Genomic DNA, 14,684 nt, shown 5'->3' on the forward strand with positions numbered 1-14,684 from the left:
ATTCTGCACCATCAGGAAGTTAACGGGGTGTAAATCTTTCCGAAATAAAAAAAAAACAAAACAAAAAACAACAAGAACAAAAACAAAAGACACCCCCCCCCCCCCCCCCCCCCCCCCAAAAAAAAAACAAACAACAACAACAACAACAAAACAACAAAACACAAAAAACTGCACGACGGGTTTACGTTCAAACTATATTCGACTACAGGTACAATATTAAACTTAATTTATTTTACAAGAATTTGGATACAAGTTTTATCCCATTACTACGCTTGTTCTACAACTGATACGGCGCGTGATAAGCTCCGTAACAATGTGTTATTGTTTTTTTTACACACCACGCTGTGCAATCACTTACAAAGCCTCTGATTGGTTGTTTCTTACCCACCCGACAAATCTGATTGGCTAACCTCAAGAATTTGAACACTGGCTACTTTCACCATCGCTCATTATTTTTGTTGTCACCTGTAAATGAAAACATCAAATGACCACGTTTTCCCAATTCCCCGGCGGTTAACATTGTGACATCGCAATGATTATGACAAAACAGCGACATGGACGTTCTACCACGGACTTGGACTGATAGATCAGAGGTTTTGCAGAAAGAAATAAAAACCCAGTACTGTCGCAGCGGAACGTTAAAAAACAATGAGTTCAGTTTCGCGAGGATTGTCAATAGTTTCCGAAATGTACATGTATGTAAGAAATAAACTTTTCAAACTACAGAAAGCAGCGATCGCCTGTGTTTTGACAGTATCGATGACGTCATCACCCCTATTGTAATAATTGTTGGAGTACCCTGGAGCATCATTTCAGCAGCCAATCAAAAACGAGCACGAATCTCAGTGCCACTGCCATCGGCTTATATCCATATAAAGCTGGAGCTTGTGTACGAGCCAGAAACCGGGCGCCAGTCAACTTGGGTAGGTGCCTACCGACCGACCAAAGGTACATCTGGAATATCCGTGGGAACCTCGTGCGTTCCACGCGCGTTGCGCCGCCATTTTGTGTAACACCACAGGTGTGGAAACGTCTATTATATTCCATTATTCTGTAGAACATGACATTCTCGATAAAATTCATCTGTGGCGTTATCCGAGATACATTATGTAATGATAAGGCCGTAGTCTGGCCCTTACCATAATTAGTGTTAGGGCTTATCTCTACTAAAACTATGGTCTGAATGTCACAGCAACTTAGCCCTTCACTGAGCCATACCACTAACATGGAGGACACGCGTTACTTTGAATTTGATGTATAAATAATGACAAAATGGCAGTAAATATGGTGTCGTGTGTGTGGAGATCTTTAACAACCTTTCGTGTTCTCGGTGTTTCTGTTTTGAAGAGCAATTCCAGACTATTTCACCAGTCGCCTTATACAGTGACTATTCCGGATTGTTCCGTGTCGGAATACCTACTGCAGGGATTTACCAAATATGGAAATTATACTGCTCTTGTAAGTAATTTCCTCTTTATATGACAGGATCATATGAAAAATCTCACAGTAAATGATAAATAAGTATTATACCATAAGTAATACTTTGACTAATGCCTTTGTATTTAAATATGACATATTTTTAGGTAGCATAATTAACTGAAATGTGTGCATCGCTCGAGTTTAATATTCACCAAATGTATGCATAGTTGTATTTCATTTTCTGTTTAAATGAGTTTACTATTGTAAATGTATTTTCTTGTCGGTTTTTTATTTCTTAGATTTTATGCTTTCTCCGACATGAAAGCCCTAAATCATTCCATAATTCTATTGAAATTTACTTGTCAGAATTAATTTTATGTAAAGAAAAAAATCTTAATATTTAAAAAAAAAAAAAAAAAAAGGATAAAATAGACAAAGTTTACAATATCTGAGAATAAATTAGCCACAAAATCGTTTTAACGAAACTATCAAATGAAAATTAGGGACTGCGGAAGTGTTCTCGCTTAAAGCCGTATTCGGATCGCAAAAACATGCTAAAAAGATCATCTGAATTATTGAAATACATATCAGACAGTTTTTGCTTTTGATTCAATCATTCATTCAATACATGTGATATATGTTACCACAGATAGATGGGAAAACCGGAAATAAAACAACATTTGATGACCTTGAAGGTCAGATAGCTAGAACCACGGCTGGATTCCAAAGTATCGGACTGACCAAATCGGAAGTAGTATGTTTGTTTGGCAGCAACGCCGTAGAATTTGTCCATACCTTATGTGGCGTAACGTCTGCAGGGGGAGTATTGACCATTGCCAACTCCCAACTCACGTCTGGTAGGTCAACTGTTAAATATACAACGGTCTTAATTGAGACCGACACGCAAAATAAACGAATATGTTGATAGCTTATAAAACTACAGCTGTGAAACGACACTGGATTTCCGTTCGGTTTAGAGGATTCCGATTAGTTATTCGGATGGTCTCGTACATTTACATTACGCATGTTGTTATGCTCAGTTTCCGTTAGGCATCATACTATTCGGGCTATAATAACCTCTAGATTTTACCACTGTATATTAAGGAAAACCCTCTATCTTAGTTATTGTAACCCTCGTGACGAGTCAGTGAAGTGATATAGGAATGGGCTCGTACGTACATATGTACCTAAAACACAGATGTGATGTCATCTATTATTATCCGCGTACGATATCCAACATAAATCATATACATCATCTTTTGCCGTTCAAAAAAATACCCGTATTTGTCAAATAAGTACAGTCTTCTGGTAAGAAAATTGAGGCCACTGCTACTATAATTAGATTCCCGATGCCCTTACTCTACCAATATCATTTATTTTCTTAAAGTCCTTTTTGGCAAATTTAGAGGTCAATCTCTTGGGGTCAAAATTGAGGACAATGTTACTATAATTAGATTCCCGATGCCCTTACTCTGCCAACATCATTAATTTTCTCATAGTCCTTTAGGGAAAATTTAGGGGTCAATATCTTTGGGTCAAAATTGAGGACACTGTTAGCTGCTAGTCTGCTTCTATATTTAGATGTTCGAAGTCCTTATTCTACCAACTTCATAAATTATATATGATTGTCATAAAACTTCATACACTTACTCAAAACTGTGATCTCTGGAATCAATTTGCATCTAAATCTCCTGGAATCCAAATTGAGGTCAACTATAAATAGATTTCAATCGTCATCGCTCTGCCAACATAATTTTTGTTGCATATTGGTCGATGTTGAATAGCGAGGGGATTTGTATCGCTTGAGATGATTTTCCATAAAATTCCGTAAACAAAAACAACACGTAGCGTTAATAAGTCGTTAAAGTCTCGTGTTCCAGTGGAATTGTCACACCAGCTCCTGGAAACCGGCACCCGATATATCGTCACTACACCCGACTGTGCTCCACGGGCCAGGGGCGCCGCTACAATCTGCCCTAACATCCGGGTAACTACCTTCATTTGTTGATAATAGTACATATCAAAACATGAAATGAATTCCGATGATTGATTTCTTACACTACACGACTATTTTGTGATGGTGAATCAACTAGCTCTGAAACTTAAGTTATGATATCGTCGTTTTCAGTCAAGCAAAACGATGAGAAATTACAAAATGTTATTAAAAAGAAAAAAAAAATGTTAGTTTAGAAAAAAAATCTCCCTATAAATGGCACAAATGGCACATGTAATACGACTTATGTTGCTGTGTGTTTGGTGTAAAATACACTGGTTTATGTATTTTCCTCCAACTCATCAGAATGACACACCTTTTTTATTGAATTTTTATCTGAAATACTGTACCATCAAATATTATTACCTTTCAGGACATAATAGTGATAGGCGAAGCCGAGGGTTGTCGCTCTTTCTCCTCGATTCAGACAGTAGGCGAACAGGTGAAAAGCGTGGCTGTCGACCCCAGAGAAGATATAGCGCTGATGCCCTACTCCAGTGGGACTACGGGTCTCCCCAAGGGAGTTCAGCTTACCCATCACAACCTCGTATCACAGCTGTCACAGCTAAGGTGATGCATTTTTCATGTTCACAAATATTTAATTTTACTTTTAAGGGGCATTAGTTGGTCAAAATTAAACTTATTGGAAAATATGTATTTTTTCCAAGTATTAAAGTTATTATCTTTACACTAATACAGCAATTGTACTCGCTAGATAAACCAAAGTTCTTCGAGTATTAAGATCTGGAAATTCTTAATTCGACCCGAAGTATCACTTATTACCGCAAAGGCAACGATATTTGTATACGATACGCCCTTTTCCTGCACATTTCGGTGTTTATTTCATTACTTGTAGGCACAAACACTCATATAATCATCGTTCTGACATAGATTTCATAAATAGAAATTGTGCACGTTTCTGATGTCCGAACGAAGGAATGCCCCTTTGACATGGATCATAAGGATTGTTATATTTACTGCTGAAAATATCACATGTTACTTTCTTTACCAGGCACAAAACCATACTTCCGTTCGTTGCCGGAAGTGACGTATCTATAAATCCGTTACCAATGGTACACATAGCAGGGATGATGATAGGGTTGTTAAACCCTCTATCGCAAGGCGCATGCGTTGTGACCCTACCGAGATTCGAACCCGAGCCATATTTATCAGCTATAGAGACTTACAGGGTATGAGAACGAAATCAAAAGTTTCAGAAAATTGCTGTCTTACTGATCGATGTTAAATAATCTGTTTTGCTTCTCTGTTCCATTTAAAAAAAAAAAATAAATAAATAAAAAATAACAAGAACAAAAAACAAAAACAAACTTAAAAAAAAGAAAATAAATAAAAATCCATTGGTATGCGCTAAATATATAATTATTTAAACTATAACATAGTTCAGAGTAATGTTTTGTTATAAAATTACGTATATATAATAATAAAGACGCATTTTCTTGATGTTGTAGGGAACATTTTCCTTGATAGCTCCTCCTCTGGTGACTTTTTTTGCCAAGCACCCCCTGGTGGACAAGTATGACCTGTCAAGTCTGCAATCTCCCTACTCAGGAGCGGCCACCCTGTCACGTGCTCTGACAGAACAAATGGCAGAGAGACTAAACATTACCAGCATCAGGCAGGGTGAATTTCTTAGAAATGTTGACGATTCTTTGATGTTATATAATCAGGGGAGGTAATTCTAGATTTAAATGTTTACATTAAGGTGAATCGCGGCACAATCTTAAATAATGAAATCAGTACGATGTTTTTTCCATTTCATTTGCCAATTTAAACTTTTCTAGAAAAGGCATGATTGCTCGTGCCTTATTTTGGTATATTTCACAAATATGTTTCTTAGATTTTCACACATAAAAGGTTGATGGGAGTGGGAGCTGTTCTATAAATAGCCATAAGCTTCAACAGGTTTGCAAACATATTATATGCATAGCACATGAGGGCTGATGGTGTACCTCATTACTTGCCCAATGTATCCATGTATGAATACCTACATTGTTGTACATTGTTGTAATTTGTATATTCCGATGACCTATCATTGTTTAAGTGTCCCCTATGCGCTGCTTGACACAAAGGGATGCATTATTGTTTTAAGAGTTTTTTTTATTCATTTGATATGTTTGAATGGTAGAAAATTGGTAAAGCAACATCAATTAATCAAGGTATGCATGCATTTTTTTTACGAAAAACGACAAATGACGCATAAAAGTTCCAATTTCTCTTCGTCAGGTGCGTTCGTAATCACCAAATACATACTACATTCATAAAATGTGTCTATGGAGCTTATCTTGATTAATTAAATCAAATACCTAATATGATTCATTGCATTCAACCTGTATTAGGACTACAGTTAAAACTACTGCATTGCTCACACGACTTGTAATGTTGTAGCCATTGTGCTGTGTCATATCCGTCTGGAGTAAAACGCACATAATCTAGCATGATATCATACTTCGATATTAAATGCTTACAAAATCCATCTTTTCGAACTTTGCGTTTAATGTTTACTGATGAACGCAGAACGCAAGTTAAGCACTTGATGTTGAATAAACCAGCTTTTTGTCCGTCTAGAAGACCTACGGTTTGAATACGAGGCCGCGTCACAGCTACTTTTAATATCCTGCTGCGTAATGTTCATAATAACGAGAACAAATCCGTGCCGTACTGTACAAATTATTAGAATCAATTTAATGACTGCCATATCGAATTAGCCTAGAAAATAACGCATGTGATTTCAGTATCCGTTCGAGTTAAATTCAAACAAAAATGTTCATTTGATGGAACAACTTTTGTTTATTCGATAAATTGGCGGGACTTCCCGACATTATGTACCGGCTGTTTCAAGAGCATATTTGAGCCAAAAGATATTATTCAATCTAGACTCTTGAATTGAGCAGACATTCTGCAGACTTCCTGAGAAGGTCGGGTAGATTCGACTAGCTGCCGTTTCTTACTCCCCCTCCCTTTTTCCTCTCCTTTTCTTAATCTTATTAGTTCATAAACTTGCTTCAAAAGTGTCCTATCTATCCGTACTTTATATATAGTGTAAGGACAACAATGGATCAATTGAATCCATCTAAAAATGTAGGTTGTATTTCTGGTCCTTCCGGATCCAAACGGCACTTGAGAAACGTAGTTAACTGGAAGAGCGGACGGAACCAGGAGAAAGCCACTTACGCACGGGATGTGATGAACATTTGAAACAGCTGAAAGATTGGAAAGTGAATAGTGTAACAAGTGTCGTCTGTGTCGGGAAGGATCGGAAACACAATCTCAGTTCATTAATTTTACTTGTTGCAAGCTATACAAAACTATTGTCACCCCCCCCCCCCCCCCCCCCCCCTCTCTCTCTCCTCCTGCCTGTCTCTCATTCTCTCTCTCTTTTTCCATCCCTAATAAAATATAACCTTTTTTTTTATTTTTTAAGGAAGACAATTCATAAATCATCTTTTGTTTATCATATTGTTGAATATTTGTACATATCATCATGTGACCACTGTATATTATCATATGTCATTTATGCGGGAAAGGTCATCAATAAGTTGGCAAAACTTACCGACCAATCCCTTTGTCATTTTATGTCAATAAAATATGTTTAAACTAAGCAGACATTAAATTGATAAAATCAAAAGTATGGACAGTCAATTTAATGACTAAAGTGTCTTTCTGGTTATCAAATGATCAATTCCAGTATGGTATAGAAGTATGCTTCATGGACCTCGAAACACTCTTAATCCTTAAATAATCTGTGTTATGTTACAGGGTATGGTATGTCTGAAACAACTGGGGCTACACACACGGATCCCATAGATGGCTGGAAGTATGGCTCAATAGGAAAGCCAGTCCCGAACACACAGTGCAAGGTATTCTTCTACAAACTTAGCCCTTACATTGTACAAACTAATGTAAAGTACTGCTCCCGAGAAAAACCCAACATTATTCAAGTTTAAACTATTTTCACTAGAGAAAAATCTCATCCTCAGCATTGTATTGCTCAGCAGTCGCACGCATCCCCAACATAAAGTAATGTTCGGTAGAAAAACTCGTCCCCAACATTGTACATATATAAAGTATATAGACATCTTGGAGTCACTTTCAATTCAAATGCAAATTGGTCTGATCATATTGATGAAGTTTATAAATCAGTAATGAAAAAAAATAAATGTCTTGAGGAAAATTCAGTATATGCTAAAGCGTGATGATCTATCAAGAATTTATAAGTCATTTATATTACCTGTCCTGGAATATGCGTGTGAGGTTTGGGGACGGTTGCTCTCTGGTAGATTCAGAAAAGTTAGAGCGAGCTCAGCGCGAAGCAGCGAGAATTATAACTGGTTTAACTTCTTATGCGAAAAATTAATCTTTATACATTGAATATTATATATTATATATTAATTTGACTCCAAGCTATCTATCAAATTTATTACCCCCCTCAGTAGGTGATAACTATCCATATGATTTAAGAAATAAGGAAAACTTCAGGATTCCAAATTATCGACTTTCTACATTAAGTAACTGGAACTCTTTAGATGATGTTATCAAATCACTACCTCTATCATCTTTTAAATTAGCTCTCTCCCAAAATGTTCCCAAAACTCAGCCCTGCTTCTATAGTTATAGGGAAAGAAAATTAAGCATCATACATGCTAGGCTAAGACACCGTTGTAGCTCCCTTAAAGATGATCTCTTCTATGTAAATCTAGTTCAAGACTCACAATGTGCATATTGTGGGCATTTTTGTGAAAATGCATACCATTTCCTTTTCGAGTGTCAATACTTTTCCACTGCCCGTTCAGATATATACAAATTAATCTGTTGTTACTTTTTGGTAACGAAGACTTGGCTTTGGATGTAAATAATGATATGTTCGAACATGTGCAGGCTTTCATCAAATCCAGCAAGATATTTTAAACATGCAAGTTGTGTCTATCTTTATATCACTATTTTATATCACTACTTTATATCACTACTTTATATCACTATTTGCATAATTATGTAAAATTGACTAATTAAACTTCGACTTTGTAAATGTCTACGTCATCAATTGTGTAAAATGTTTTGTTGATAGGAGATGGCTTCATAAGTTGTCATAACTTGTGCCTAATCCTTTGTGCCTATTTTGGACAATAAATATATCTAAAGTCAAAGTCATAAAGTATTGCTCGGTAGAAAAACTCGTCCGCAACATTGTATAAATAATATTAAGTATTCGCTCCTTAGAAAAAATCGCGTCCCCAACATTGCACATATTGGGTTAAGTATTCAGACACACTACATCCTAAACTCAAGCTATACCATACGGGGTTAGTCCGAAGATAGTTGACGCTGTGATTAACAATAATATATGTTGTGATATATGCCATGTATCTTATTCATTGTATGTACCTGGGTATTATATACACTAAGACTTAAGTGTACCAATGTATTTTCACATATTTCATTTTTTGAACGTTTTTTTCGTTTAATACCAATTTTTACTCGCCATTTGTACTTGGTCCTTATCACCTTTACCGCGTTGATGGGTATGTATGAGGGGCTTACCTAGCGGAAATCCTGACTGGTCTTATTTTCATGATAATAGTTTTGTTCAATCTGACTGGTCTTATTTTCATGATTATAATTTTGTCCAATCTGACTTGTCTTATTTGCATGATTATAATTTTGTCCAACCTGACTGGTCTTATTTGCATGATTATAATGTTTTCCAATCTGAATTGTCTTATTTTCATGATTATAATTTTGTCCAGAATCTCCATATAAATACATATTGTGTTCCTACTATGCCCTCAATTTTATTTTGTCAACATCCCTGTATTTGTTTATGTAATGAAAAGTTATTTCGTCAGATTGTATGTCTGGAGACTGGTGACTCCCTGGGAGCTGGTGAGATGGGAGAGATCATGTGTAAGGGGCCACAGGTTATGAAGGGCTACCTTAATAACATGACTGCCACCAACGAAACTATAACAGAAGACTGCTGGATAAAAACAGGTTGCCAAGCTTTCATTCAGACAACTTTCGTCAATTGTTCATTAAAATGTATTATGACCACTCTATAACAGTAACATGTTGCGTCACACATTTCATAGTAATATTAATAAAACAGTAAAACATCCTTATTCAATTATTGATTTATTTATCGTACTTTAAAATTTCCCAGTGTAAAAAGGTACTGACACTTTTGGGGGAAAATACAAGAAACAAATGACTCAAATAGATTAAAAAAAACAATAGTAAAAAAAAAAAAAAGAATAAAATAAAAATAAAAACAAACAAAAACAAAAAAACAAACAAAAAACAACAAAAATACAAAGAATACTGAAAATTGCTCACTGTTTAATCAATGTCTGAATCTTATACGTCTTGCTTTGTTAATACCTGTTGATGAATTTAATTAATCAGGTGATATCGGGTACTTCGACAGTGATGGCCACTACTTTGTGGTTGACAGGCTGAAAGATATCATTAAATACAAAGGCTACCAGGTACGAGATAATATAATTGCGTTTGTCTCCCCTTACATGACACGTGTTTAAATCATTCCTTTTAAGCGTTCGTATCTAAGAGTTACCTTATCCCCTATGAAGATTTGTTTTTAAATTATAAAACAAAAACAAAGAAGCATACTTGTGTTCTGAATGCTTCTTTTTGTCGGTTTGTTATAAGGGTACATCTTCACTTCAACTATTTCTATCATTCCATTATGTAAAAAAGTTACTTAAATATAGCTAAAACGCCACAGGTAAATTTGTAAAACGGATTACTATGCAGCTCTTTAAGCCAATAAAAAACAAAGTAACAAATGTCGTGATCATGATATGTGATGAGAATGCAATTTTTGCTAATAAAAATACATGCTTCAAGCAAGGATTGAATTATTACTAAATAAGTCTGATATTCAGAAGGACGGGTGTGAACGAAACACACATCTTATGGGTGGTCAGTTGGCACCTGTCCGACCACGTGCCACAGATTCCTTTCACAGCAAGACCTCTCGCGCGCTTTCATCGGGTTCAACAAGAGTAATTGATCATAGATGAGAATAGTTTCACCTGTTTAGGTTTCATAAATACATTGACAAAGGCGATGACCATTAAGTTATACATCATTGATGAAAATAAACCATTCGTGTTTGCCAGATCTCCCCGACATACCTGGAATCCATTCTGACGTCACATCCGGCGGTAATGGAGGCAGCAATCGTTGGTATACCATGTGATGAAATGGGAGAGGTACCTCGGGCGTATGTGGTTAAAAAGTCATCTGTTTCGGCTGAAGAACTGATCAAACTTGTCAATGGTATGGTATGATATTTAAATCATCATCATAATCATCATCATCGTCGTCGTCGTCATCGTCGTCTCGTCGTCGTCGTCATTGGATTGGTTTTATGCTAAGAGTAATATTTTATTGCACTATGGCATCTGATCGTGAGCAGGTTTGACGTAATGAATTGGAAAAAAAGGAAGATAGGTAGATATTTGCCGTTATGTCCTTCTGTGGTTCGGAAATCGGGTTGAAAGCCACGTATGTTTGACTAACATCGCCATTTTGGCTTTCCCTTCCAATTATGCGGCGATACCGGTTCAATTTGACAAACGATAGTACCATTTTCAAAAAAAATATGGAATGGTCGAGTGTATAGCTTTACACTATTCTTATAGTAAAATCTTTTCCATGTTTTAGTTATTTACTGTGTTAGCAGACTTTCTACGGTTCCGTTCTAAAACAATGCACTAAATGAAATGGTCTGACCACATAACTGGAAGAGAAAAATAACACGGCTTGTTGTTTTCCCACCACAGACGATCATAATATCACAGTAATGTAGGTCTGATGGGCTCTGTTTTGTATGTTAAACGACACCACAAACGTGAAATCTGTGTTTTTTCCCTTGATAATTAGATTTCCATTAGCGACCGAGTTCATATTTCACTTGACAGGCAAATATCTACCTAGCCAAATCTACCTTCTTTTCCGAATTCATTATCCCGTAACTTGCTCAATAGCTGACCCATTTCTTTATAACCCTTATTTGGTTTTCTCTATCAAAACGTTATTATTATAATATATATATATGGACATTGGGTTGGGGTTTCTGGTGAAGTCTTTGTGGTGGCTCGGTGAAGTTAAATTACAAAAAGCGTTCCATTTTACTTTCAGATCAGGTGTCGCCTTTCAAAAGGCTACGTGGAGGGCTTGAATTCGTAAAGGAAATTCCAAAGTTGCCTAGTGGTAAAACTTTACGACGAAAAATGAAAGAAGACACATGGAAGTTGGAAAGAGACACACAAAAGATAAACATGTAAAGACAATTAAAACAATGGATAAAGGCATGATACGGCTCATCACTATGACAACACAAAGCAAACAAATGTTTGATTAAAGTGAAGAAATGATAAATGTCAGACTGGAATAGGGATATCTCTAGCCAGATCATCCAAGCATGACTATGTAACATCTTTTATTGTAATAATACATTGTATATAAAGCATCAATATATTTTTTCTTGTTATATCAGCAATCTATATTTCTGGATTTTTCTACCAATCTATAAACTTGTACTGGTTCGCTCGTTGTCTGTTGAATGTGGCCGGGTGGTGTGTCCAGCTGGATGTCTTTAGTAGTATGCTTCAGTGAAGTAGCACTTTAATGTCACAGACAAACGCAAACATAACGCGGTTTCCAAAAATACGCACACATATATAAACTACACATCTTGCACCCCGGGGTTGTCGTCCTTAATGACCATAGCTGTTGATAGGGCGTTTAACAATACAAACCTAACCTATTTAGCATTACAAACTCAGGAACGCGAAACGACACAATATGCCAATTGTATGAGGTTTACTTCCCTTCTTCAGTCATTCCACAAGCTAGTGATATTTAAATAGTCGGAGTTATCTTCCCTACATGATACATTGATTGGCATAGTTATAAACATAAGCTGAAATGTTTCAAGGCATCAAGGTATCAAAAACATTGTCACTAAAATGAGGTGCTCGCTCTACCGACTTCATTAATGCTTATTCACATTCATCATTTCTTGTACGAGTTTACTTTTCAACCAACTGTGATCAAATTGGTGCCACTTTTACTATAAATAGATTTTTGAAGTACATACTCAAAACTTCATTAATAACCTTATTGTCATGATCAGACTTCAAACTCTTAGTCACAACTATGATCTCATTTAGCAGTGTTTTCCTGAGCAACATTGTGATTAGACAATTCGTATTGTGCGAGATGCCTTTTTTCTTGTAAAACAACTGTTGTATTCAATCCCCGAGGTTTATCGTAACTTGTGTGTCTCGTTTTAATTCATTTGAACACTTTTTGCCCCTATCATCATTGACAAGTCCTAGAAGGACGAAAATGTAAGATGCCGTAACACCACTGACAAGTCCTAAAAGGACGAAACAACTGTACGACGTAGTTAAATTCATTTTGGCTATGCGTTCGATTTGAAAGTTGTTAATAACTTATGTGTCATTGATAAATCCTTTGTTATATTATGTACGTATTATTGAAATATGATATGGTTACACGATAAGAAATACGCCGGGACTGAGAAAACATTAAACAAACACTACTTCTACATTCAGGAAGGGTCTTATAAGTGAGGATTTGCTAGTCACGTGGCAGGTGTATTCGATGACGGCATTTCATTCTCAATTTACAAGGTCTCATCCACGTTCGATATGTTTACTCATATTTTGGCCTCTTTCTTCACTACGACATTTTGTTATGGAAATCTACTTAAGGGTCATCTAGATTGCAAGTCTAGTGATATCTCATAATTTACAAGCCTATAAATCATGAGTCATGACTGTGGTGCAATTTAACAGAAACAATTGGTAGTATGCATCATGGCTAACCATGGGCCTTGCTGTCTAAATAGCAGAACCATTGATATTAGTGATCTAATGCACAAGCCTATAAATCACTTCTATGTAGCAATGGAAAGGAAGTAACTTGATCAATTGTTAGTATGTACCGTGGCTAACCATGGTCTTGCTTTTGACATGTAATTTAAGCTCTTTGAAAATTTCAACAAAACATGTGAAAAATGTATGTTTCAAGTCAACACAATTCGCTCATTTGCATCACATATATTGTTTAAAATAATCATGATGTTTTGTACAAAAGTTTCTATAGCACACAATAGGAGCATTGGTTTGACCGAATTTGACTTTATATTAACATAAACACTTCTATTTTGACCAAGAAGAATGTTTATTGGAAAAAACTTTCAACCGCTAAGTTGGAAGTGAAAGATGCAAATTTCTGAATAAGGCCCAAAAATACAAAGTTGAACCATTTGTCTTGAAAACAACATTCTACTACGTCAGATGTCTTAATAGTACTAAATAGGGCGTTTTAATTGATTGAAATGCCATCCTTTATGCCATATGAGTGTGATATTATTCACAGCCGCCATTTGCATTTCAAAGTCAAAATAAAATAAGTGTTTATAATTACATAAAGTCAAATCGGGTGAAACACTTGCTCCTATTCTGTGCTATACACACTTATTTCTTTAGTGTTGATTATTTGTGTGACTTAGAATCATTCCCTGTTACACCTTACCTCAAAGTATCTCAATAGAATGAAGAGTTAGTATCCGCAGCAAATTATTGGTGATTTTGACAAACTATAAGTCCAGACAAACATCTTGGTATCTTATATGACTAGTTTTGTGCAAATTTTTGGGTATATATTCTCTTTTGAAATTAAACATGATTCCTGATGATAATGACCCTAAAAAATCGTTTAAAGTCCAATACTGATAAAACATCGACCGTTCAAATGTGTTGTTTTAAGACGACTAAATCAAAACAAAGGATGTGAAACGCATGGAATAATATCATCTGTTGATTTTGCCAGCTTAATCAGAAGAACTAGGAGATCTTCTTGTTTTTCACTCATACCACAGATTATCTTCTCAGGTGCTACCGATGTTCGTCCCGCCCGTCCCGTCGCGTCTAGTCCGATGCTAATCTCAGGAATCCTTACTAAACTTTGCATACATAATAATTATATAAGTATGATGTCGTTTTAAGCACTTTACTCGTTTTCACGGATCAGGCATTCAAGTTGGTATCCACAACCTCTGATTGGCTGAAATCATCTACAGGAAGTAACATCTGTTCTATTTGATGGATATCAATGAAACATGATGGGAGGGATAATAACATATTATTTTAAATGAAAACAAATGCTTAATTACGATTCAGGATGGCCGTCAAATGAAGGT

At 35.9% G+C, this 14,684-nt stretch overlaps 1 protein-coding gene across 1 annotated transcript; it reads left to right on the top strand.

The window, feature by feature from the left end:
- The first annotated feature begins 1,133 nt into the window (after window positions 1-1,133).
- LOC117338142 (probable 4-coumarate--CoA ligase 1) lies at window positions 1,134-11,942 on the top strand. Its single transcript, XM_033899361.1, has 11 exons — window positions 1,134-1,458; window positions 2,069-2,276; window positions 3,300-3,406; window positions 3,786-3,982; window positions 4,425-4,602; window positions 4,882-5,053; window positions 7,190-7,290; window positions 9,274-9,418; window positions 9,830-9,912; window positions 10,567-10,726; window positions 11,591-11,942. Exons 1-11 carry the CDS (start codon window positions 1,273-1,275, stop codon window positions 11,734-11,736), a joined length of 1,683 nt encoding a protein of 560 aa, XP_033755252.1. The 5' UTR covers window positions 1,134-1,272; the 3' UTR covers window positions 11,737-11,942.
- The last annotated feature ends 2,742 nt before the right edge of the window (window positions 11,943-14,684 follow it).

This window comes from Pecten maximus, chromosome 11 (genome assembly GCF_902652985.1).
Source record: "Pecten maximus chromosome 11, xPecMax1.1, whole genome shotgun sequence".
NCBI classification, from domain to species: Eukaryota; Metazoa; Mollusca; class Bivalvia; order Pectinida; family Pectinidae; genus Pecten; species Pecten maximus.

Excerpts from the sequence above, each read along its gene's own strand:
- LOC117338142 (XM_033899361.1), top strand. The coding sequence starts at position 1,273 with ATGGCAGTAAATATGGTGTCGTGTGTGTGGAGATCTTTAACAACCTTT. Across the intron at positions 3,407-3,785 it reads CAATCTGCCCTAACATCCGG|GACATAATAGTGATAGGCGA; the intron begins GTAACTACCTTC and ends ATTACCTTTCAG. Across the intron at positions 9,419-9,829 it reads AGACTGCTGGATAAAAACAG|GTGATATCGGGTACTTCGAC; the intron begins GTTGCCAAGCTT and ends TTAATTAATCAG.